The following is a 27870-nucleotide window of genomic DNA, read 5'->3' on the forward strand; positions in this document are numbered from 1 at the left end:
TGTAGCGTCATACCCAAGAAGACTCAATGCTATAATCGCTGCCAAAGTTGCTTCAACGAAGTACTGAGTAAAGGGTCTGAGTCATTATTAGGAAACATTTCTGTGTGTAGATTGGTGAGGGGGGACAAAAACAATTTAATAAATGTTACAATAAGGCTGTACCGTAACAAAATGTGGAAAAAGTCGAGGGGTCTGAATACTTTCTGAAGGCACTGTATATATATTTTGGGGGGACTCCGTCGGGGTCTTAGAATAGTAGAATACACACGTTGCAATTTCGAAATGTGGCTGTGCATCAGCAGTTTTTCTCACGTCAGTCACTGACATTCACTCAATTAGCCCATGTCAGCATAAAAATATGTTGTTTGGTAAATTAGTTGAGCCAGCTATCCAATTACTGACCGGAGGGCCCCCGTTGAATTTGTTAGTCACTCTCACTCAGATATCATTTTAAAAACTGCAAACATTTTTCTCCACCCTATGGCGAAATGTGTATAATTGCAGGAAATTAACTGTTAAACTGCTAATCTTTCTCTACGCCTCATGGCAATTTTTGTTGAATTTCATGATATATGTTAAAAATGACAAAATCTTCTCTCTGCCCATGGCAAAATATGTAGAATTGCAGGAAATTACCTCTAAAACAAAATTTCACTTAGTGCCCCCAAAAGGCTAGGGCCGGCTCTGACTACATGTGTGGGTATGGATGTGGGTACGCAGACCCCCAATCCACTGCGGCCCCTCATAATGAGTTCTGATTTTTTTGTGTGTCCCCCACCCCCATCAAAGTTTCCCATCCATGCTTTAGGCTGTCAGATCATTTAGTTCTAGGACCATTTGTGTACTTGAGCTTTGCCATGAAAAAAACAAACAGCCATTGGACACGGGGAACGGTCTTTCATAATGACCTGCTGTTAAGAGAAAAACTACGCAGCTTGAAATTTGGAAGTGAATCTCTTTATATGAGGACAGTAAGTGGAGGATACAATTTCAATTCAAATTGTTTATTTGACCATTTCACTTCTGTCCCTCTCTCCCCTCTCTCCTAGGTGTCATTGAGAGTAGAGATTAGGCTAGCTAGCCAACAGAGGTGTGTGTGTGTGTGTTTCAGCAATAATTTTGCTGGTCCTTTCAGAGAAGACAACATTTCCTGTGTCTTGCTGTGTCGGGGGGGGGGGGGGGGGGTGGGGGTGGGGTGTAATCATAAAGCAGAGAAGCTATCTAAACCCGACTGTGATGTAGTCACACCACATGTACCCTGACATACTCCAACAGTATCTGTAACACAATTAACTTTCTCCTTATAGCCTTCACCTTTCCAATAAACATTCTCCCTCCACGCTTTTAATGGCTGACATTATTAACCATGATTATGAAATCTGAGTAGAAATTCATTACGTGACCTATGTGGCAAATAATGAAAGCTTCCGTTATTACCTTCTTTAGGGGAAATGTAATATCATGTTCTTTTACTCATGAAGTGTGCGGTTTTAAATGTTGTTTAACTCGGTCCTCATGTCCTCGACGGTATTCTTGGTTGCTTTAGAAGGGATACATTAACAGGGTCACACACACACACACAAGTCTACTTGTATGCTGTGTAGCGGAGGAGACATATCCCTCCCTCATTAAGTTATATTCTGATGTGTTTCATTACACATGAATAGTCTGACTGGTCGGTGGAATAAAAATATATGTCCCCATTAGTCCAGTCTCTGTCTTTTGGACATTCTGCACTTGCTGCAAGACCAGCTATAAGGCTGTCTCAGAGGTGAGATGCCTCTCTCAGAGCCAGAAGACTGGGATGGAGACACAACTCTGACATTTGCCATTCACTTCCTCTCATCACGTTCCTCCCTTTAACTCACTCGGTTTCTCTGTGACGCTCACAGTCCTCTCTGTCTGTTTGTCCATCCGTCACGCTCGCATGGTCCTTTTGTGTGTTCGTCACTCTGTTCCTTTAAAGTTTTGATTGGTTGGCATGAGATCGATCTCATTGCAGCCATGGCGTCACTTCACTGATGTCTTTCTGTTAGGCTGCATGAGAGCATGAATGATGAGGACAAACTTTTATTGTCCATTGAATATAACGTTTGCCTTAACAGTCAAAAACATAAATCACAGAACGAACAAAATTTGAACCCAAGAGATTAGAGTTTTGTTACGAAGACTCATCCACCATTTGTTATTTCCTCACTTTCTAACCTAATATACAACATATATTTAAATTTTTTATTTCTTAGACAATCACTTATGGAGTCACTATTCTCTTCCTGGGCACGTCCTCTCTGGGCCCGCCCTTTCTACCTCCGTACATTACAGCACTAGTAGCTCCTGTGGTCTGCAGTCCAGAGACAGATGGAGTCATTAGCAGTGTATCACTGGAGGTCGCTGTGTATTATGGCCAGTACTCTAACCCTCATTTGTAATGTAATAACAGGTCGTTTACCAGGATCCTGCTGTAGCTCACCTGCCATTGCTGATATTAATACATAACATAGACCGTAGGACTGCACTATAATGTCAGGACCAATATGTTTTCCAGAGGGGTGATTCTTCACTAAACCAGGACAAAAAAATAGCATGATTTTTTTACGAAATGTAAACCTTAAAATATTATTTTTGGAGGAAAGGATTGTTAGCATATATTTGATATTTTGATCTTAAAGCATAATTGAGACATGTATTGAAGTTGGAATATTTTTGACTTTTTGGCCTTATATTGTTGAATTGTGTTTGTTTAATGTTGTTTAATTTGTAGGTGCTACAAAGCAAAAATTGTGGTGTCATGACGCTTTTTTGTTGTTGGACGTAAAAGACTAAAACACCAGGAAATCAGCTCCAAGTCCATTTTTATTTTGGAACTCTGTATCAAAGTATTCCCACGCATAATAGAGCTGTACACTCAATGGCCAGTTTATTGGGTACACCCATCTGGTACCGGGACGGACTGCCATTTGCCTCCAGAACAGCCTGAATTATTTGGGTAATGGAAACGTTGCTCAATTAGTACCAGGGGGCCTAACGTGTGCCAAGAAAATATTCCCCACACCAGGCAGGATGGGGCCATGGACTCATGCTGCTTACTCCAAATCGTGAGTGTGTCAACAGGAACTGGGATTCGTCAGATCAGGCAATGTTTTTCCACTCCTCAATTGTCCAGTGTTGGTGATCCAGCCTGGTCTCATATTTTTATTAAATTTTTTATTTAACCTTTTATTTAACTAGGTAAGTCAGCTAAGAACAAATTGTTATTTACAATGACGGCCTAGGAACAGTGGGTTAACTGCTTTGTTCAGGGGCAGAACGACAGATTTTTACCTTGTCAGCTCAGGGATTCGTTCTAGCAACCTTTTGGTTAGCCCCCTCAGACTCTACATAACATAGTAAATGTAAATCCGGGACATTCAAATTATTATGATTTGTTACTTTCGGTATGATTACATGAGGCAGATGGTTACTTAAGGCAAAACTAAAGGAGGGTGGTTTGATGGGTGGGCATATAATGCAAACCACTAGCATCCCGCAAAGGTTGCGTGTTCAAATCTCATCAACAGCATGGTCATTACACCTTGTGCTAGGGACAATAAAAGGCCGTTCTAAATGTGCAGCTTTGTCACACAACGCAATGCCACAGATGTCTCAAGTTTTGAGGGAGTGTGCAATTGGTATGCTGACTGCATGAATGCCCACAAGAGCTCTTGCCAGAGAATTTAATGTTAATTTCTCTCCCATAAGCTGCCTCCAACATCGTTTTAGAGAATTTGGCTGTATGTCTAACCGGCCTCCCAACCACAGGCCATTGTGTGTGGGTACAGGTTAGTCGAGGTAATTTGTACATGAAGGTAGGGGTAAAGTGTCTATGCATAGATAATAAAGATCGAGTAGCAGCAGTGTAAAAACAAAGGGGGGTCAATGTAAATAGTCCGGGTGGCTATTTGATTAATTTAGCATGATAATGCACGGCCCCATATCGCAGGGACCTGTACACAATCCCTGGAAGCTGAAAATGTCCCAGTTCTTCCATGGCCTGCATACTCACCAGACATGTCACCCATTGAGCATGTTTGGGATGCTCTGGATCAACATGTACGACAGCGTGTTCCAGTTCCCACCAATATCCAGCAACTTCACACCGCCATTGAAGAGGAGTGGGACAACATTCCACAGGCCACGAGCCTGATCAACTCTATGCGAAGGAGATGTCGTACTGCATGAGGCAAATGGTGGTCACACCAGATACTGACTGGTTTTCTGATCCACGCCCATACTTAAAAAAAAAAAAAAGATATGTGACAAGAACTGTGGAGGTCACATTTACATTTAAGTCATTTAGCAGACGCTCTTATCCAGAGCGACTTACAAAATTTCATCAAGCAAATAACTGCCGGTGTCATGGTAATTGACATAAACACATTTAGCATCTCGTGGCTTCCCTACAAGCCACTGATGCAGACCTTTGGAACATCTACATTTGAAAAAGTCAAATAAATCCATGCAATATAACCTACACCTTAACAATAAATCCATGATTTATTTTAGACAGGTCTAAAGAAACATGAAATTAAGAAAATGTAGTCTATTTTAGAAGAACAGAATAGCATACTCTGAGTTGTCCTTATGTTAGGTCCTCGTCTGGCTGTGCCATATGGCTGTGGGCTACACTAGTTCATTTAGCAGACAAGGTTTGCTTAGAATTCTGTGACCTTTTACATTATTTTATAGTATGAAGAATAAAATTGAACAAAGCTGAATAAAATAGAAAGGATATGTTCTCAAAACGATTTGAGGGACATATTCCGTGTTAAGCAGTTATCAAAGAAATAGGTACTCCTATATGCTTAATTTAGAGTTATTAATGTAACTTTAGTTGTTCTACAAACGTTGGGCTATATGTTTTGATTTTTAATACATTGAAAGGTTCCATGATGTGACTAATGATTATTTGAAAATAGCTCTGTTTTGTTTTTCTTCACAGGCTGTACACACTTCATCAGTCTCTCATTCAAAATTTGACAAGCACTTGATAATGCCTTGAATATCCCGGCAGCATCACCTTTTGTGTGGCCGTAATCCTCCCTAAACAAAATCCATGCCTTTTGCGGCCAGTGGCCATTGTGCCCTTGGCTGAATATAATAATGATAATTCCCTTCTCCTATAGTGCTGCTTGCTCCGAAGCACCTCTCACTCACATGGCTCTCCATCACGTGATTGGTCTTTCTCACAGGCTACAAGTGAAGACAGACACATCTGGGACGCAACTGCAAAAGTCCTTATCCAATTCAGAGTTGCGTATTTAAGATATCGGAAGAACTGTCCACAATTACTTTTCGTCAGCCAACAAGATGGGTAGGCCTACCGAACAGCAAAAGCTTTTTATTTTTTATTTGACCTTTATTTAACTAGGCAAGTCAGTTAAGAACAAATTCTTATTTTAAATGACGGCCTAGGAACAGTGGGTTAATAGCCTATGTCCATCTACTATCCCCAATACTTCAAAAGTTGACCTATTCTGTGCGAGAAATAAATATTCCAAACATAGTCTGGGACAGTTGTGGGATGCGATAGGCCTCAAATTAATACATCCACTAGCATAAAAACACTTGTTTTATGCATTGAGGCTGACATAACAGATCAGAAAGTTTAGCTTAAAATTTTGATAAACTATTAAGCTATTTCTTCACATTATAAGCGCAGCAATGCTGCTATAAGCGTGAATATTCCATTAGTGGGAAAACAACATTATCAAAAGTGATCGCAAATGTCACAATTTATTACAAAGGTGCATTTTTATTGTGAATATTATTTTCCCCAAACTTGAAACTCAAAGCATTTCTTATGTATGCCAGTTAGCCTCTACATCCCTTGTAAAGCAGATTAATGTGCTTAATTTTAAGAAGTTATTTGTCCACTTTCGTTATGATACAAAACATATAGGCCTACAGTGCATTCAATTCAGCCTTTTCAACTTTTTCCACATTTTGTTATGTTACAGCCTTATTTAAAAGTTGATTAAATTGTTGATTACCCTCATCAATCTGCACAATACCCCATAATGACAAAACAAAAAGTTGCTTTATTTTATTTTAGCAAATGTATTAAACAATTTAAAAATCACATTTACGTAAGTATTCAGACTTTTAAGTCAGTACTTTGTTGAAGCACCTTTGGCAGCAATTACAGTCTTGAGTCTTCTTGGGTGTATGATGCTACAAGCGTGGCACGCCTGTATTTGGAGAGTTTCTCCCGTTCTTCTCTGCAGATCCTCTCAAGCTCTGTCAGGTTGGATGGGGAGCGTTGCTGCACAGCTATTTTGCAGGTCTCTCCAGAGATGTTAGATCGGGTTCAAGTCTGGGCTCTGGCTGGGCCAATCAAGGACATTCAGAAACTAGTCCTTGAAGCCACTCCTGCGTTGTCTTGGATGTGTTCTTAGGGTTGTTGTCCTGTTGGAAGTTGAACCTAAGCCCATAGTCTGAGGTCCTGAGCACTCTGGAGTAGGTTTTCATGAAGGATCTCTCTGTACTTTGCTCCGTTCCTCTTTCCCTCAATCCAGACTACTCTCCCAGTCCCTGCCGCTGAAAAACATCCCCACACCACGATGCTCCCAATTTAGCTTCATTGTAAGGCTGGTGCCAGGTATGCCTCAGACCAGATAATCTTGTTTCTCATGGTCTGAGAGTCTTTAGGTGCCTTTTGGAAAACTCCAAGCGGGCTGTCGTGCCTATTACTGAGGAGTGACTTCCGTCTGGCCACTTTACCCTAAAGACCTGATTGGTGGAGTGTCACCTCCCTGATCAAGGCCCTTCTCCCCCGATTGGTTAGTTTGGCTGGGCGTCCAGCTTTAGGAAGAGTCTTGGTGTTTCCAAACATCTTCCATTTAATAATGATTGAGGCCACTGTGTTCTTGGGGACCTTCAATGCTGCAGACATTTTTGGTACCCTTCCCCAGATCTTTTCCTTCGACACAATCCTGTTTCGGAGCTCTATGAACAATTCCTTAAACCTCATGGTTTGGTTTTTGCTCTGACATGCACTGTCAAATGTGGGACCTTATATAGACAGGTGTGTGTGCCTTTCCAAATCGTGTCCAATCAATTGAATTTACCACAGGTGGGCTCCAATCAAGTTGTAAAAACATCTCAAAGATAATCAATGGAAACCGGATGCACATGAGCTGAATTTCGAGTCTCATAGCAAAGGCTCTGCATACTTATGTAAATGAGTTATTTCTGTTTTATATTTTTAAATGTGCAAACATTGTTTTCGTGTGCAAACCTGTTTTCGCTTTGTCATTATGGGGTATTGTGTGCAGATTGAGAAAAAAAATCTATGTGATCCATTTTAGAATAAGACTGTAATGTAACAAAATGTGGAAAAAGAGAAGTGGTCTGAACACTTTCCGAATGCACTGTATGGGTACGGCTACGTGAGGTGTGCGACTATAATTAGAAAAAGTCGCCAAAATAAATCATTATTTCTTGTCTTACGCTGGGCATCATTCACAAGTGAAAATAAATAATTTACAAGTGATAGGCTAATATTGTTACCTGTCAGACTATTCTTGATTTTATCTTGTCTTTATGTATTGTAAATAATATTTGTTTTGATTTAGAGTGGACCATTATCATGCACCTTTCTCGAAACAGTGACTGGGGAAAAAATGCATGTCATCTATGCAATTAAATTAAAGGGGCGGCAGGGTAGCCTAGTGGTTAGAGCGTTGGACTAGTAACCGGAAGGTTGCGAGTTCAAACCCCCGAGCTGACAAGGTACAAATCTGTCGTTCTGCCCCTGAACAGGCAGTTAACCCACTGTTCCTAGGCAGTCATTGAAAATAAGAATTTGTTCTTAACTGACTTGCCTGGTTAAATAAAGGTCAAATAAAAAAAATATGCAATTAAATAGCGAATGGAGAAATCCAGATGAACTTGTGGATACCAATATCATGTTTTTCTGTCCGGTATGTAGGAAGTTAGAGGTAGTTTCGCGAGCCAATGCTAACTAGCATTAGCAATCATGACTTGAAGTCTATGGGTATCTTCTAGTAAATACCTCTGCCAATATCCCAAAGTATTCCTTTAACCTAACTCCTAACCTTAATCCTAACCTAACCCTTAGCCTAGCTAACGTTAGCCAGCTAGCTAACGTTAGCCACAACAAATAGGAATGAATACAATTTTGCACATTGGAAACATATTGTACGTTTTGCAAATTTGCAACATATTGTACATTTTTAGCAAATTCGTAACATATGATACGAATTGTAATTCATAACTTGTCATGCAAAATGGATGGACATCCACAAAATATTGCATACCATACAAAAAGTAACATATACTAAATGGAGTGTCCTGGATTTACGTAAAGAATAATACAAAATTCTGAGACCAGGCTGGGTGATCATGTGCCCACTGAAGCCACCACTTGTTTTTAGCTGATAGGAGTGGAACCAGGTGTGGTCGTCTGCTGCAATAGCCCATCCGTGACAAGGACTGATGAGTTGTTCCGTTCTGCATACCACTGTTATACTGCACTGTTAGTTTGCACGATTCTTGCAATTATCTTTCGACTTCTCATCAACAAGCTGTTCTCACCCACAGGACTGTCGCTGACTGGAGGTTTTACTTTTGTCGCACCATTCTCACTAAAACCCTAGACAATGTTGTGCACGGAAAGCCCAAGAAGCTGGCCATTTCTGAGATACTGGAACCTGCGTGCCGGGCAGCAACGATCATACCATGCTCAAGGTCACTCGTTTTGCCCATTCTAACATTCAATCGAACAGTAACTGAATGCCTCGATGCCTGTCTGCCTGCTTTATATAGCAAGCCACAGCCCTTTGACTCACTGTCTGTTGGAGAGAACCATTTTCGTGAACAGGGTGATGTACCTGATGATAAACTGGCAACTCAGTGTATGTGATCGTATACAGATTGAAGCAAGGTTTGAAATGATTATGTTTTGGTCAAATATTATATATGTTTGGGCTTCTTGTGGCTATTTGTAATTATGTTCCGGCTCGCTGACCATCAGCTCAAGAAAATATCAGCCTGCGGCTGAATCTAGTTGATGATCTCTGCTGTAGGTAGACACGCCATAACAGCTTCTTTTTTTGTTGTCGAGTGTTCATGCAGAGGTGTTGTAATGCCTTCGACTAGATTTTGTGTATAGAGCACACTTCTGGCAAAACAGAATTCAGTTTTTCCTCCAATGTTGCAAACTAACATAAGCAAAAACTCTGCAGAATGTGTCCTACCCAGTGACAAACAACATGCATTCCCCCTTCTACGACCATATGGGGGGAGGGTTGTTAAAATGTAACATAAAAGTACATTTTGCCGCTGGAAGCCAGCAGACCATGCGAGCCGTTTCTACTAATTCAAAATGCTCCAGACTTCCAAAGGAGGCGTGACAACAACATGGAGGTATGGCTATATGCGAGACTACATTGCCTACTATGTCAATCTGTATAAAATGGGCCATAACTTTAAAATTAGCAGAGATCCTACTCTCAAACTTTGAAAAGCCCGTGGAGTATATTATGCTCAATATTATAAAAGATTTGACTAATCAAAAATGGTCGATTTTCAACATTAATGTATATAGTTTTCAATATTTATTCATTCATGTAATTTTTTGTTGTTGAAATTAAAGTACTATTCACAAAGCTTCATATGACACCGATTCTTGCTTTTGTACCACTTACAGATGAAAGGAGGCCTGGCTAAGGCCAAAATGTCAACAATATTCCAACTTAAAATAATTATTTCTCAATTATGCTTTTAGATACAAATGTAAAATATATGTCAACAATCCTTCCTCGAAAAGAAATTTTGTGAAAATCCCCCAAATTATGGTCTTTTTTTTGTTCTGGTTTTGTGAGGAATCACCCATAGGCACATCACTAGGACTGGCTCCTCTGTCACACACGCAGAAGGATGTACATACGCAGGCCAGGCACGCATAGCGATCAAACCTTTGGTGCCGAGTGCTGTGATCTCATTTCCTGCTGACTCTGTTGAACTGACCAACAGGCCTCGAATATCTCTGTCACTGATAGTGGAGGTGTGCGTCTCACTGTCTGAAAATGCATTTTATTTTTCTAAAAAGGAAACAATCCATCTTCACAATCCTGACTGAGATATTACTCTGAGCTCTTGTTTAACTTTTCAGTTTTCCCTGATGAATCATGTCATGGTAGTTATTACAATTTTATGAAAATAATTTATAGAATGTTGCATTATTGAACAGGGAACATATGACTCTTAAATATTATTTCTTTTTTTAATCCCACAACCCCAAGACAACACACATACACACACTATGTTATTTTCATATTGGTGCAGCATATTGTTTGACCATTGCATTCTGAACCTTGACTTGCAGGTGCTGACCGTCCTGCAAGAGGTGTTCCCGGCGGTGCAGGCAGCAGAGATGGCTGTGAAGCTCCGCCCCCTGTGGTGGGAGGGCTGGCAGACACTGGGCCGCGCCCAGCTTAGTCTGGGAGAGGTGGACCTGGTCAGTATTACCGTACATTTGTCAAACTATTGTGCCAGCCTGGTCCTTTTGAGCAACTATGGAGGATGTGTAACCAGGCAAGCTTGGTTGGCCCGGGTAGCCTAGCATTCAAGTTGTGTTTTATGCACAACTAGGTAGCCTAACTTGAGATCCAGGCGCATAAAAACCAAGATATTAGTGCATAATGCACTTCTCCCTTTGACATCAATGCAAGGTTTAAGTGAACAACTGTGTAATGCATCTCATGTTAGGTTTCAGTCCACTGCAGAGAAGTGGCCCTAGCTTGTCTGTCATCCCCACATACACTAATGTGCCAGTCATTACGCTGAGCTCCTATTTATAACTGTTCTCTGTGTAATAAAGTGGCTCTTCTTTAAAAGCACATCCAAGTGCCCGGGGCATGGAAGATTACTTAAAGTGCCCAACAGTGCTCACCTGAACCTCTCTGTACAGTGGGTATCATAAGTATTCACCCCCTTGGATTTCTTCACATGTTATTGGGATTAAAATGGATTTAATTGTCATTTTTTTGTCAAAGTGGAAGAACAGTTCTTAAAAAAATATATACGATTCATGAAAAATGAGAAAGTATTCACACCCCTGAGTTAATACATGTTAGAATCACCTTTGCCAGTGATTACAGCTGTGAGTCTTCATGGGTAAGTCTCTAAGAGCCTTGCACACCTGGATTATGCAATATTTGCCCGTTTTGTTCTTTTCAAAATTATTCAAGCTCTGTCAAGGTGTTGGCAATAATGGCAAAACAAGCCATTTTCTTGGCCACTCAGGAACATTAACTGTCTTCTTGGTAATCAATTCCAATGTTGATTTGGCCTTGTGTTGTAGGTTATTGTCCTGCTGAAAGGTACATTAGTCTCCCAGTGTCTGGTGTAAAGCAGACTGAAGTAGGTTTTCCTGTAGGATTTTGCCTGTGCTTAGTTCCAGACCATTTATTTGTATCCTGAATAACTCCAGAGTCTTTGCTAATGTCAAGCATAACCATACCATGAAGCAACCACCACCATGCTTGAAAATAGGGAGGCAGTTACTCAGTGATGTGTTGTTGGATTTCCCCCAAATATAAGGCTTTGCATTTAGGCCAAACTGTTTGTTCCTTTTGCAGTATTACTTTAGTGGAATATTTTTTTATTCTGTGTATTTTTATTTTCACTATGTCAATTGTGGAAGTCACTACAATGTTGTTGATCCAGCCTCCGTTTTCTCCCATCACAGCCATTGAATTCTGTAGCTGTTTTAAAATCACCAATGGCCTCGTGGTGACATCCCTAAGCAGTTTCCCTCCTGTCTTGCAGCTCATTTTCAAGGACGACTGTATCTTTGATGTGTCTAGTTGGTTTAATACATCATCCCCAGCATAATTATTAACTTGACCATGCTTAAAGAGATATTAAATGTCTGATTTGTTACCCATCTACCAATCATTGCCCTTCTTTGAGGCTTTCAGCAAGCTACCTCTTCTTTATAGTTGAATATGTGCTTGAAATTCAGTACTTGACTGATGTGTGTATGGGGGCCAGAGAAAGGGGTAGTTAGTCATTCAAAAATCATCTCAATCCCTATTATAATTTATTATGTAATTTGTTAAACCAAATTTGACTCTAGAATTAAGACGCTTTCCTAAAAAAAGGAAGTGAATACTAATGCAAAGAGGATATTGAATTTTCTTTTTAATTTGACATTATGGAGAGTTTTGTGTAGATCAATAAAAAAAAACACAACTAAATATTTTTTAATCCCACTTTGTAACACAACAAAATGTAAACAAAATCTAAAGGGGTGAATGATTTCCACTCAGTGGCGACCTGTCATTCAGGGCAGGTGGGGCACCTTTTTAGCTTAAACAAATATATATATATATATATATATATATATATATATATATATACACAGTACCAGTCAAAAGTTTGGACAACCCTACTTATTCAAGGGTTTTTCTTTTATTTTTACTATTTTCTACATTAGAATAATTGTGAAGACATCAAAACTATGAAATAACACACATGGAATCATGTAGTAACCAAAAAAGTGTTAAACAATTCAAATATATTTGAATTCAAAGTAGCCACCCTTTGCCTTGATGACAGCTTTGTACACTCTTGGCATTCTCACAACCAACTTCACATGGAATGCTTTTCCAACAGTCTTTAAGCAGTTATTGGCTGCTTTTCCTTCTCTGTGGTCCAACTCATCCAAAACCATCTCAATTGGGTTGAGGTCGGGTGATTGTAGAGGCCAGGTCATCTGATGCAGCACGGCATCGCTCTCCTTCTTGGTCAAATAGCCATTACACAGTCTGGAGGTGTGTGGGGTCATTGTCCTGTTGAAAAACAAATGATAGTCCCACTAAGCGCAAACCAGATGGGATGGCATATCGCTGCGAAATTCTGTGGTAGCCATGCTGGTTAAGTGTGCCTTGAATTCTAAATATATCACTGACAGTGTCACCAGCAAAGCACCCACAACATCACACATCTTCCTCCATGCTTCACTGTGGGAACAACACGTGTCTCACAAAGACATGGCAGTTGAAACCATAAATGTCATATTTAGACTCATCAGACCAAAGGACAGATTTCCACCAGTCTAATGCCCATTGCTTGTGTTTCTTGGACCAAGCAAGTCTCTTCTTCTTATTGGTGTCCTTTTGTTGGGGTTTCTTTGCATCAATTCGACCATGAAGGCCTGATTCACGCAGTCTCCTATGAACAGTTGATGTTGAGATGTGTCTGTTACTTGAACTCTGAAGCATTTATTTGGGCAGCTATTTCTGAAGCTGGTAAATCTCGCAAACTTATCCTCTGCAGCAGACGTTACTCTGGGTCTTCCTTACCTGTCTTTAAAAAAAAAATGTTTTTAACATTGATGTGGCTGACTTGCTTAATCAAATGTAGTTTCTACTGACAATTGAATTGTGGTCCGAAGTCTGGGTTTAAGGGTCTCTTTTCCAAGCTTAAAAGGATGAACATTAAACATTGGCCAATCTGTCAATCCAGCATAACTTCTGCTGCGCTAAAAACAACTGTAAACTCGGAACTGGGAAATCTGACTTCAAGACAACTGGGAACTCGGGAGAAAAAAAACCTCTGTCTGGGAAAATACGTTTTGAACGGTCATCCAACTCTGAATTGTAAGTCGGGAACTGGCCTCTTTCTAGAGTTCCGACCTGAAGATCACTGACGTCATCATGATTCGACTTCGTTTTTTTTACCCGATTTCCCCAGTTGTCTTGAAAGCACCATAAATCCGGAGAATGCCAGATGACAAAGTTTGATGACAAAATTTGCCCATGAAGTACCGCCGTGCCACCTTCCTGTTCAAGTGAGCACAGCACCACAAGGTGAGTTAAAAAATGTATTGTATGCTGCTGCATAAATGATGTAAGATGCCTGGGAGATATGTACACTGTAGCTAAGAAAGTAATACTAAGTGTATGTTGTGTAGTAAGCTGTTTGTATCCTATGTGCCTCACCCAAATAATGTGGTCCCTTTCCCCTATTCATTTCACCTACTGTTCTGACTTGTTGGTGCACATGTAGCTTATAGCCTGTTTTAGAGAAACGTAATCATAGAATATTGTAAATGCTTTCATTGTCTGCTTTTATGCCCCCTGTATTTATCACACGGTTCTAACTTGGTGTACAGGGAGGATACTGTAAGAACGGCCCATTTTCTAAATTCTGTCGCTGAACAAATAGTTATATTGACTACATCTGTCCTACCTTGCTCATTAATGTCTCAATCGGAATTACGGATTGCCTCTAATGCGCTCGTCGTACCCTTATGCCGTAGTTTGTACATCTCAATTGTCAGTAGAAACATTTGTTTTAAGCAAGTCAGCCATATCAGCTATGTGTTTGTAAAAGGAAAAACATTATGCTGAATGAACCATTTTGCTGCCAGACATAGCTCCGCTGATAGCCAGGTGTAGCAGTGGTAAGGTTTTGGTACTGCTGTTGTGACTCTGCTGTTGGTACAGCTTTATGTAGGCCCTAACAGTTTGTGGGCACCATTTGTCCCCATTTATAGTGTAATTCATCTATAGTTTAGTGTTGTGTAGTGGCTTTTCTGGAATGCATCTTAAAAAATATATGCTGTTTGCCCCATCAAGATGTGTATGCTAAAATTGCCACTGTCTGTATGAAACCTGGCTGGATCACAGTTAGACTACTCCTCTGCTGTTTAGAGAGGAGAGAAAAAAAACACCTTGCTGAACTCAAGAAACCCTATGGCTAATGGCCCTGTGTACATTTATCCAATATCTAATGTCCCAGGGCAACAGAACTGTCAGAAGTGTTCCCAAAACAACAATGGGAAGTGTTGAAATTTGCCTGAGCTGAAGCTCGCCAAATATATACAGACTTCCAATACATATAATGGATAGGTATTAGGAGGAGAGGAGAAAGTGCCTGTCTATTTTAAGAGGGGCTTGTTCAGTCGAGTTTCAGGACATTGTGTGCATCGACATGTTTGAGTAGTGCCATGTTTGCACATGGACTGGCGCAGTGATCTCCGGCATCACATATTCAAGTCTCCTGTTTGTTTTTTCATATTTGCTTTTCTCTCTCTCTTTTCGATCTACCTTTCAGTTTTCTCTTAGTCTGTTTCCCGCAGTTTGTTTCTGGCATTTCTTTCCTTTTCTCTTTCTCTCTCTTTACCTAGTGCCCGGAATTTACTCTTAATGGCATGTGTGCTATAATTAGGTGTCTAACGGTTCACTAAACCAGCAGTGGCGACATACTCTAATCTGTTGGGAAACCAACATATTCCCAAACTGGAGATTTAAACAATGATGGAGAATCCTCTTGGTTTATGGACCCCACCACTCGCCATCGTACAGAACATGTTCCTGGCTGCGCCTCAACAAGAACATGTTTGAAATGTGGCAATTATTTCTTTCAGCTCAGATTTACTCAAGTCATACAATACAGCGTAGGCATAGCCTAGTGTTTTAAATTGTTATTTTATGTATTCATTCGGGTTCACAGAGCAGACCGAACCTAGATCCCCCCCCCACCCCACCCCCGTTCATACTGAACGGTTCAGTATGAACACATCTACTGGTGCACCCCTAACTCTAATAATGCTATTATAGTGCTATAATAATAAATCATCCAATTTTTAATGGAGGTTATAACAAAAACAGGCCCTTAGAACTAAGGGACGGTATTGCCATTTGGTTGGGGAATTATTGTTGTAATAAACTAAGGAGAACAGGGAACCTAATTCCACCCTTGACGAAACTATGCTTTTGAAAGAGTTGTGCGAATACAAACCATTTATCATATGAGTCTTGACTTGCCTGAGTTAATTTGTCAAAACTCTGGTTCTTCTTGGCCGTTTCACTTGACTTAGCCTTTATGGTATTTTTGTTTGCATACCTGTGCCAGTTGGGGAAACCAAACCAGTCTCTTTCAGGAATGTTGGCCTAAAAAGAGCTGAGGTTTCCTTTATTAGAGAGTGGCAGAAAATTGCAAGTCCCATCCATTTAACACACAGATACAGATCATAAAAGTCAGGGTGTGGTTGTGGAGCCCTGTAATAAGTGGCTTGTAAAATCACTTCATGACGTGATTCTAAGTGGTGGTCTTGTTTGGACCCTCAGGAATATATGAGGGAAAATTATCTCTGCTCTTTTTTTAAAACTTTTTTTATTTTTACCCCTTTTACTTTTCATTAAATGCTTCCCTGTTTGACGCGTGACACATCTTTGGCCTGAGTCTATGTTGGCCAGGCACTGGCAAAGGTCTTCTTTCCCATGGATGGAACGTGATCCTGGGGCTCAGTGTGAGTAGCATGCTGCCTTCATCAAGGAGCCCAGGACAGGTACTGGGGAAGTGCTTAGCTTTCTTCTCTGCTCTGAAGTAGTAGCGAGAAAGGGAGCAGGAGAGTGAGACAGCCAGAGAGAGAGAGTAGGAGAGAGCAGAAGAGAAAGGGAGAGTGCATGTGCGAGTGGCTTCACAACATATGGGAACAGGAATCTATAACTAGTGCCAAGAGTTTTCCCTAGTGGAAATACCCATGGGACAGTTACCTAATGATCAAATTAAATAAAGTTGTGTATATATCTTGTCTCATTAATCTACTGCTGTGAAAAGCTTTTAGGCGGTGGCCAGCCCCATCTTAGAACTCATCACCATAACAAAAAGTTTGTTGTTAATGAGTTTGGTCGGAGATAGCTAGAAGGGATTCAGCAATGCATGTTTTTTTCCCCCCAATTTCGTGGTATCCAATTGTTAGTAGTTACTATCTTGTCTCATCGCTATAACTCCCGTACGGGCTCGGGAGAGACGAAGGTCGAAAGCCATGCGTCTTCCGAAACACAACCTAACCAAGCACTGCTTCTTAAGAACTTCTTAGGGCTGCAATCCCGTTAACGGGATCGATATGACAACAGCCAGTGAAAGTGCAGGGCACCAAATTCAAAACAACAGATCTCATAATTAAAATTCCTCAAACATGTATTTTATACCGTTTTAAAGGTAATCTTGTTGTTAATCCCACCACAGTGTCCGATTTCAATTAGGCTTTACAGCGAAAGCACCACAAATGATTGTTAGGTCACCACCAAGCCAAAGAAAAACTCATTTTTCCAGCCAAAGAGAGGAGTCACAAAAAGCACAAATAGAGAGAACATTAATCACTAACCTTTGATGATCTGCATCAGATGACACTCATAGGACTTTGTTACAAAATACATGCATGTTTTTGTTTGATAAAGTTCATATTTATATAAAAAAATCGGAGTTTACATTGGCGCGTTACATTCACTAGTTCCAAAAACCTGACGATATTGCAGAGAGCCACATCATTACAGAAATACTCTGTATTATAAATGTCGATGAAAATTAAAGTGTTAGACATGGAAATATAGATATACCTCTCCTTAATGCAACCGCTGTGTCAGATTTCTAAAAAAAACTACGGAAAAAGCAAACCATGCAATAATCTGAGACGGCCCTCAGAAAACAAATATAATTTTCCGCAATGTTGGAGTCAACAGAAATCAGATATTGCATTATAAATATTCCCTTACCATTGATGATCTTCATCAGAATGCACTCCCAGGGATCGCAGTTCCACAATGAATGCTTGATTTGTTCGATAATGTCCATTATTTATGTCCAAGTAGCTACTTTTGTTAGGGCTTAGGTAAACAAATCCAAACGCTCATGCAGGTCCTGCATAACTTTGGACAAAAACTTTTTTTTTTTTAAGTTCTATTACAGGTCTTAGAAACATTTCAAGACTAAGTATAGAATCAATCTTCAGGATGTTTTTATCATAAATCTTCAATAAAGTCCCAACCGGAGAATTCCTTTGTTGTGTAGAGGAGCAATGGAACGCAGGTCGATATCATGTGAAATGAGCGTGAACAGAAAATAGCTCTCTGCCAGTAACCTGACTCATTCAGCTCTTATTCAGCCCCACAACACAGTTAGAAGCCTCATTCAAGTTTCTAAAGACGGTTGACATCAACTTCATCCATGTCCCACTGTGAATTCAATAGGGCCTGGGTTGAAAATCGACCAACCTCGGATTTCTCACTTCCTGTTTGGATTTCTTCAGGTTTTTGCCTGCCATATGAGTTCTGTTATACTCAGACATCATTCAAACAGTTTTAGAAACTTCAGTGTTTTCTATCCAATACTAATAATAATATGCATATATTAGCAACTGGGAATGAGGAGCAGGCCGTTTAATCTGGGCACCTTTCATCCAAGCTACTCAATACTGCTCCTGCAGCCATAAGAAGTTTGCGCGCATCCAAACCGGAAGCCAGCCACACCAATGTGTCGGAGGAAACACCGTGCACCTGGCGACCTGGTTAGCGTGCACTGCCATGTCCGCCACAGGAGTCGCTAGTACGAGATGAGACCAGGATATCCCTACCGGCCAAACCCTCTCTAACCCGGACGACGCTAGGCCAATTGTGCGTCGCCCCCATGGACCTCCCGGTCGCGGCCGGCTGCGACAGAGCCTGGGCTCGCACCCAGAGTCTCTGGTGGCACAGCTAAAAGTCAATCTACCACTAAGTGATGATATCTATGAGTTTGAAAATTACAGCTGATTGTGAATGAAATGAGTTGAATAGCCTACCATTAGAAATGCATTGCAGGGGCCTCCCGGGTGGCACCTTAGACCACTGCGCCACCCGGGAGGCCCCTGCAATGCATTTGGATCATGTCTTTCTTAATAAGCTTAATCTTGATCAAACTTGTCATGCGATTTTTCTATAGGCCTACACTCTTGATAGGCTAAATGTTTGTTCTCTCCCATTATGGAGAGTTAAGGGAATATAGGCCATGTTTTTTTTAAACAGCTAGACAAGATAGTATCCGTTAATTATTAATATTATTATTTTTTAAATAAAAATTAAATAAAATATTATAAAAAATTATAGGGGCGGCAGGGTAGCCTAGTGGTTAGAGCGTTGGACTAGTAACCGGAAGGTTGCAAGTTTAAACCCCCGAGCTGACAAGGTACAAATCTGTCGTTCTGCCCCTGAACAGGCAGTTAGTTAACCCAATGTTCCTAGGCCGTCATTGAAAATAAGAATTTGTTCTTAACTGACTTGTCTAGTTAAATAAAAGGTAAAAAATAAATAGGCCATGTTTTTTATTTTTTTTTAATTTAAAAACAAAAACAAGCACTTGTGTCCCTGCGAGACGTCGCAAGACATGACTGTTCAATTAAGCTAAACCACCGTCTGTCACATTATGACGATACGATCGTAATATCGGTCAACTCTGGTGTCAAGCATTGACGTGATAATTGAATAATCTTAATGAGTAAAAAAAAAAAACTGCTTTGGTTGTCACTAGGGGTCCTGTTTCTATGTACATTGCTAGCGAATGGTCATCTGTCCCTTTCACTGGGAATGGGGTGCAGGTGTCTTGAAATAGGAATCAATGAGATTTTGTTAAGGGAAGGTCTCTAACAAACTTTTTACAATATAAAAAGGTATGTATTTTTTATACTACTGGCAGGGAAAGATTCAGGGCTATGCTTTGAAATCGAATACCTATTTATTCAACTGATTTAAGAGTTAAAGGAGTATTGGGTGTTGTTGATCACAATGCCTGCTGAGAGGCAGCTCCACTACTATAGGGAAAGACATACATTGCTGGTTCATATTGCAATCAAAGATCACTCTACCAGACGGTATACAGTAAATAACCGTTGTTCCACATCCTGTCAAAAATGGTGTACAACTAAAAGTCAAAGGAATCACATGATTTATGAAGACGGAACTGTTAGTGGTTTAATATCTACGTTCCGTAATAGATACGTTCAAAAGGATCCGTATGCAAGTCTGACGTACAAGTATATGCATAATCATTTCCTCTAATTTGATGATGCGACGAAGCACGAGTATGTCAACAATGTAGCTGTCGTCTATCAGCATGTCAGCTACGTCAAGAACAAGACTTTTCCCCGTCACATTAGTTTCAGTATGGAGATTTACTGCGACATTGGCCTACCATTAGAAATGCATTGCAGGGGCCTCCCGGGTGGCACAGTGGCCTATCAAGAGTGTAGGCCTATAGAAAAATCGCATGACAAGTTTGATCAAGATTAAGCTTATTAAGAAAGACATGATCCATGCGGGTTGAGAAAATCCCTCTATGCAAGGTTGAAGTGCAATGGGAAATTACCTATCCTCCGCTAGGCCAATCATAAAAGCTTTAAGACAAGTTAAAGTTATTAACAGTAGCTTTTTTCGCAAATATTCTAGCCTACGAAGTTGTTGTCGTTGTGGCTTTCAAAAATAGCAAGAATGAAGGTCTATAGTCTAAGTTTAGGCATAGGTTTTTCTCAATCACTTTATGAGAGTGAGAACAAGCAATATTTATTTTTCTATTATTTTGAGGCAAATTAAGCATTTATTATCCAGTTCTGAAGACGGTAGGCTACTTTTATCCAACCCATGATGTAGGCCCATATCCTAGCTCACGAAGACAGAGCGTTCCTCATCAGTCACTGCTCCATCATGTGCGCACCACACAGACCGACACAGGCACACAAAAAAACTGTTCTGCTCCTCCTCCAGAAAGGAATATTATATTTGTTTTGCCGTTGCCTGCACTTAGCCTCGGCCCAGGCTTTCAACAACATCTTTCATCATGATTCATCCGCGCTATAGCCCAATTGTCGTTTTAGCAATTTTGTATTACTTATTTTGGAGGGTGGCCAATAAGGTCGATTGCATCGTATATCATGATGTTTTATGGGTACATAATCACGATAAGACAAAGGTTGGCATCGCCCAACCCTACTTGAAACCTTTGCTTTCAAAGCCATTCATCTTCCTCATGAAATGTTTCTTTCATTACCAGTCATTTGTGTTGTGTTTATTTTATGTCAATAAAAGTATGTTTACAGAAAGAAAAAGTCTTCGTCCTATCCACAGGCGGTGAGGTCTTTCCAGGTGGGGCTCCACCTGTGTCCGTCGGAGCGCCCCCTCTGGTTGGAGGACCTGGCGTGGGCACGGAGGCTGCAGCAGCAAAGACTGGCGGCACGGGACCGGACCCAGCGGGAGGAGGCGGCCCAGCGGGAGGTCCTGAGCGCTCCAGAGCTCCAACAGGACTATGACTTTGAGTCCGATGAGGTGGTGGCGGCCTGCGCTGCCATGGCCGAGAGACAGCGACGCTATGAGGATCTGAAGAGGACGGCGGTGGTGGTAGACGCTGAGGGGAACGCAAGGGAGGTAACCGCGGAGGAGGAGGGGTCAGGGGACACACTCTCATCACAGTATCAGTTGGTCAAAGCACGGGGGCTATGAGATGTTTCTAAGAACTTAAAAGGGCTGAAATGTGTCTCGTGAAATGGGTATTTTTGTTTGTTTTTGTTGAGTTTTCCATCTTTAGTCTTATGCATGTCGTTATTATGTTTTGTTGTAGTATACAAGAGACTGTGGGTGATGGCAGTAGATTTAATCAAGTCAATTATGCTTGTTTTTGTGTATTATGTATACAGTCAGGTCCAACATGATTGGCACCCTTGATAAAGATTAGCAAAATACACTGGATATTTTTTTTAAAGACTGCCCTGGCAGAAGCAACCGGGTTTTTGTCTAAAATGTCCTGGGGCCTCATTTATCAACCATGTGTAAATTTCTCACAAAATTCTGGCGTATGTGGGAGATGCTAGAATTTGCATGCAAATTAGTGGTATTTATCAATCTATCCCTGGAACATATGCACATGTTTTAATTGATAAATCAGAGCGATGCAATATTTGTGTGCTTGTGAGCAAGCGTTACAACCCCCGCCTGTAAAACGCCCTCCATTCACCTTTTATTGTCACAAAAACAAGCACATTTGCTCTGCGATTTGGAGATGTTGGAACTGGGCCATGTTAGTTTCTAAAAGAAAGTGCAATGGGAAATTTGATCACATTTCCTAAGAGATATGGGAAGAATGTTTTAATCTTTTGCAGTGACTTTTTCAAACCCCCCAAAAACGCATGAAGCCTGTAGCGAGTGCCAAACACTCGCTGCGCATTCTGTAAGATGAATTGTCCTATCGAACAATTTAAAGTAAATGCTACAGCCGACAGGCAAAGGACACATTGTTGTTCAATATTTTGTTTATCAATACGTGATTGTCTCCAGCCTTGGTATAGGCTCTGAGAATAAATAGTAGGAATGTAAAGATTCACCGATTTTTAGGCATCAGTTCCCGGTTCAAATGTTTAAGATATAAGTGCATCTGTCTGAGGAACCCCAAACCTCATATTTTGTGGCAACTGCTCTTCTCCTTCAGTGTCGAACTAAGCATGTAATTGTGTCGACAGTAATTGATCTACAAGTCATTGTGCATGCGGAACAACCTCGGGCAATATCAATAGCCTAGTCAAACAGCGCTTAGGTAGCGTCTTTTCCTATCTGGAACATCTGTGCGTCACCTTCAACATTCAACTGTTTGTAAAATGACTTGTGCAATATTAGGCTTTATTCGTTTTTTTTTAATGAAATGCGCTGTTGAAATTGTGTTTTACCGAAATAAAAGTAGCCTAAGCTACTGCTTGGAAACAACTCCTCTGGCTGTACATAATTTCTTTACAACCTATTTTGATTAGGACTATGTTATAGTTAAAGCTGCAATATGTAGAGTGCCTTCAGAAAGTATTCGTACCCCTTGAGTTATTCCACCTTTTGTTTCCTGCCTGAATTAAAAAATGGATGCAATATTTTTTTCACGCCCATCTGTACACAATACTCAATCATGACAAAGTGAAAACATGTTTTTAGACATCTAATTTACATAAGCATTCACACCCCTAGGTCAATACTTTGTAGAAACACCTTTGGCGGCGATTACAGCTTTGAGTCGTCCTGGGTATGTCGGTATCAGCTTTGCACATCTGGATTTAGGGATTTTCTCCCATTCTTCCTTGCAGATTTTCTTAATATCTGTTGATTAAGCTGGGGAGCAGTGATGGCGAGCAATCTTCAAGTCTTTCCATGGATTTTCAATGTGATTCAAGTCTGGGCTTTGGCTGGGCTACTCGGACTTTCACATTCTTGTTCTGAACCCCATCCAGCTTTGCTTTGGCTGCATTGTTGGGGTCATTGTCCTGTTTGGACATAAATCTTCACCCCAGTCTAAGGTCGTTTGAAGCTGGTTCTCATCAAGGATTTGCCTTTATTTGGCTCCATTCATTGTTCCATCTATCCTTATAAGTCTCCCAGTCCCTGCTACTGAAAAGCATCCCCATAGCATGATGCTGCCACCACCACGCTTCACGGTAGGGATGGTGTTAGACGGTTGATGAGCTGTGCCTGGTTTTCACCAGACGTAGCACTTTGCATTCAGGCCAAAGCGTAACATTTTGGTCTCATCAGACCACAGAATATTTTAAGTCTTTCACTTGCCTTTAAACAAACTCCAAGCGTGCTGTCGTGCCTTTTTCTCAGGAGTGGCTTCTGTCTGGCCACTCGCCCATAGTCCAGATTGGTGAAGTGCTGTAGAGACTTGTCCTTCTGGCAGGTTCTCCCATCTCAGCCAAAGAACTCAGTTGTTCTGTCAGAGTGATGTTTCGGTTCTTAGTCACCTCCCTGACCAACACTCTAGAAATTGTTTTATACCCTTCCCAAGAAACATGCCTCATCACAATTCTCTGAGATCTACAGACTTCATGGTATAGTTTCTGCTCTGACATTCACTGTCAACTGTGTGACCTTATATAGACAGGTGTGTTTCTTTCTAAATCATGTCCAAACAATTTGGTCACAGGTGACAACTCAAGAATGATCCAAGGAGATTGGATGTACCTGAGCTCAATTTGGAGTGGCATAGCAAAGGGGTGTGAATACTTATGTTAATTAGCTATTTCTGTATTTCGTTTTCAATACATTTGCAAAAATGTCTAAAAACACGTTCACTTTGTCATTATGAGGTATTGTGTGTAGATGGGTAAATAAAAACTGTAATCCATTTTGAATTCAGGCTGTAACCATAAAAGAGGGAATAAGTCAAGGGGTATGAACACTTTCTGAAGGCACTGTACATGCTGATCGGGTCTTACTTAAGATTTGATTTAGATTGTTCAGGTTCACCATCAGCAATAGTTTTGATAGTTTTGCCTGAAACAATCAGTAGGGAAAGTGGGGTAAGTTGAGACATTTTTCTTTTACATTCAGCATCACTCCGTCAAGAGAAATATGGTATTATTTCTAACAAAGATATCTACATATATTTCAGGATGTTGTGTATCCCTGAAATAATCAGAATTCTGGTAAATGTTAGTTTTGAAGACCATAGCTTGTCCAAAAAAAGTGGTCTCTTGGCACAACTTACACAACAATATTAACACTTCCTTTTAAACCATGTCTATCTTTCGTTCCCAACCACTTCATGTGGTTTCTTCCTTCACAAACTCCATTAAATGATGATCTCTAGCTAAATATTTGGTCAAATTATACATTTGGGGGGGGGGGGGGGGGATGCAGCTCCAACAGAATGGAAATGAATGTCTGTGCAGCAAATGTTAGCGCATTGAATTGTATAGCATCGAACCAAATCGCACCGAATCGTTTCAAACTGAAAGAGTTCGTTCCTGTATCGTATCAGAGCCCATGTATCTAGATTCGTGTCGAATCATCTTGAAAGGGAAAGATGCACATCCCTATTAAATTGGCTATGACATTGCACTCCTATTCCACAGCAATACTGTAGCCTATCCATACTTTCAAATCATCTAAATGGGCTACCAGTCTATTTACTTTCGAGTATGGTTGGGTGAGCAATGGATAAATGGTAGCCTAATATTTGTTGTGTAGCGGGATTAAACCAGTTGTCAGAAAAGGAGAGACATGTCCTGCAATATGATTATGATTTAGGCCTAGTAAAGGTCAAATAAACATATTAGGCGATAGGCTATGTGATCTCCTTGCCAACAGCAAATGCATGAGTTGTTTATTAACCTACCCTTTTATTGTAATTCCTGTGCATCAAACACCTCCATTTCCCCCCCCAAAATAAGTGTTTGCTTCCAATACAGTTGATCAACTAGAAGTTGTCCGTACTCATGGTCTGAGAGTGTGCGGTGTCTCCACGCAAATATCACCTCAAGTTGAAAATTAATAAATACATTATTTACTAACTTTAATGATGCAGTTGGCCTTAACAAGGGCCCCAGGACCAGTGGAAACAAAATAGCCCCATACAATGAAAGATCCACTACCATATTTTATAGTAAGTATTGGGTTCTGCACAGGTGTCTTTCGTTTGTCCGCCAAACCCATCACTGGGTTGTGTGGCCAAGGAGCTAATTTTTCATGTCATCCAACAAATGTTTGCTAAAGGCACTGACACTTGGATTGGATCAGGTGCGATGTGTAACATGGTTGGTTATGTTTCCACTTGCCTCTAAAGAAATGTGTATTTAATGTTCAAGCACTCTTATTGGTTGGTTCAATTCCGATGACAATGAGGCATGTTGTTATTGGTCCCGCTTGCAGATAGGGAGAGATCGCGAACGTCAGGTCTCCCCAGTATGAAAATGTGATGCAAGGGGTAGGCCACGTTCTGAATAATGTATTCTACAATGTGTACAAGTTTGCTGTACATTTCTGATTTATTCATGTTTATTTATGGTACCTGTTAGGGATTGAGGGGCTTTCTGGGGTGTGCTTTGGTATATGATTGCTGTAAATAAGTGTGTTAGCTAGCATACACTGATGTAATGCTCACATAAGCTCACTGCTAACAGTTTTCTGCGACAGATTTGATCATTGACAACCATCAACATCATTAAGCCCTGCACAACTAACGTGCTGTTTCCTATTTAATCACAGATAATAAATAACGTTCAACTGGGACCACTGGCTGGGGTGATTTATTTGAACCAAACACAATGAAGGAGAGTACGATTAACATCTGTTACATATGGTCAGGTGAAAGAAATCGTCATTTTGGAATGGACATCTCAGAGTCCGGACTTGAACCCGATTGAAAACCTGAGGGTGCAGATGAAGTCCATAAGTGCAGGTGAAGGATATAAAAGATTCGGGAAAGATTCTGTATGGAGGAATTGGTCTTAGATCCCTCCCAATGTGTTCTCCAATCCTATAAAACATTTTTGAAAAATGCTTGTTGCGTTATCCACGCAAGGTGATGTATTGGAAATGACTGAGCAATTGTCTTAGTATAAAATAATACGTTACAAATTGTTTTGAGCCTACAATATAGCTCAGTATTTGTATGATTTCTTTTCTAGTCTTTTTTTTGCTCATCTTTATAAACGGTGCCAATCATATTCGACCTGAATGTATGTTCCCTGTTTAAGCTTTGTTGTTTATATCAATGCTCTCTTATTACTCCTATGCCATTTAAGACTGGTTTGGAGTGTAGCCCCAATACATTTTTTTTCTCATTATACACTTGAGAGCTCAACGGTCACTCATGTTAGTTAATCCTCCTGAAAAGAGCATCCTGTTGTGTTTGGAATATGTCTGTCCATCCCATTAACTCAAATACATTCCGGGTCAGTTTCCCAGACGGATGAGACATAATCCTGGACTAAAAATCGATTGAATGATGATTATCCATTGAGCTTGCTTTTAAGTCCACTACTAGGCTAACCCTGTATCCGGAAAACTGCCCCTTAGTCTTTTTTTTTAATATCTCAAGTTATGAGAAGTTTCAGAACGTCTTTGTCAGATGACCGGGAAATGATCTCCTTGGAAAACTCCTCACTTGAGTCAACTGTGTCAGTTGAGCTGTTATTAAAAAATAAACCCTCGGAGAAACAAACCCCACAGAGAAATAATATTTCCAGGTTGGGATTTGTGTGTCATGTGAGCCTCCGTAGGAGATTGGTGAGCTGCTAAAACAATCCAACTTTGCCCGGAATGCAAGCAGCAGGCTGGCGCTGAAAACTCTGCGCCGTCAGCGTGGACTGGCCATGCTGAAAAGCCTAGCAGCTTGAACAGTCATTTGAATTTGAATGGCATCTTCTAAGAGGAAGATTGTTTTCATGGGACACTCCATAAAAGGGTTTTGTATGACTGAAACGGGCTATCAGATTGTTGTTAATACAGACAGGCAGTGAAAGAGGAGACCGGTTTCTGAGAGAATGAATGTGTGCTCCTTGGATTTATTGAATTCATATTGTTGGATTCTAGCTCGAAATGTACTTATTCATGTTGCCATACCATAACTTAGTGATAACTTTACATCTATATGTCTGGGGTCAAGGAAGGGTAAAGAGAAACTTGGTGCGTGGAAAGTTACTGAGTGATATGGAAAGTTACTCAGTGAGAAAAGGGAAGTACAGAAAAGTAATATTCTGTTCAAATATAGTGTTGAATATGAATGCTGCTAAGGGGGGAGGTAAAGGGAAACGGTCTAGTATCAGTTCTTGAAAAGGCAGACCAGCTGCGGAGGAACCGGGACCATGAGGGCAGTGGAACTCAACTCCAGGTTAAGTCAACAGATGAAGAGCGAAGACAATGCTGGGATTACAGTCCTATCTCACACACACATACACTTCCACGCCCATGAGGGTCCTGGACTGAGGCAGGGCAATGACAATACCAGTAAGAGGAACCTACTGTGTATCTGCCTAACGCCAAAGAAGGATTGGTAATCTTAGACATGCAAGGAGGTGACTCCGCCTAGTTGTGAGGTGTAAAGATGTGCTTGTGTGACTTGTATATTGTCTTTGCAGATGTACGACCCAATGGGGTGATTAAACCTGGTTTGAGCTTTTTCTAGTCATATGAGTTTTTACTCGGTTTGTTCCGAACCTAACAATATGAATTAATATTTAGACAATTTCGTAATCTATGTCACTTGTAATGGATACAGATATTTATTTAATAG

At 40.6% G+C, this 27870-nt stretch overlaps 1 protein-coding gene across 1 annotated transcript in view; it reads left to right on the top strand.

Moving 5' to 3' along the window:
• LOC115101076 (tetratricopeptide repeat protein 33) overlaps positions 1-22577 on the top strand; it is a 54362-nt gene extending 31785 nt beyond the window's left edge. The window contains exons 3-4 of the mRNA XM_029620258.1: positions 10388-10519; positions 20952-22577. Of these exons, the coding sequence (XP_029476118.1) occupies positions 10388-10519; positions 20952-21323 (504 nt within the window). The 3' untranslated portion in view covers positions 21324-22577. The remainder of the gene's footprint in view (positions 1-10387; positions 10520-20951) is intronic.
• The last annotated feature ends 5293 nt before the right edge of the window (positions 22578-27870 follow it).

The sequence above is a fragment of the Oncorhynchus nerka genome, linkage group LG19 (genome assembly GCF_034236695.1).
Source record: "Oncorhynchus nerka isolate Pitt River linkage group LG19, Oner_Uvic_2.0, whole genome shotgun sequence".
NCBI classification, from domain to species: domain Eukaryota; kingdom Metazoa; phylum Chordata; class Actinopteri; order Salmoniformes; family Salmonidae; genus Oncorhynchus; species Oncorhynchus nerka.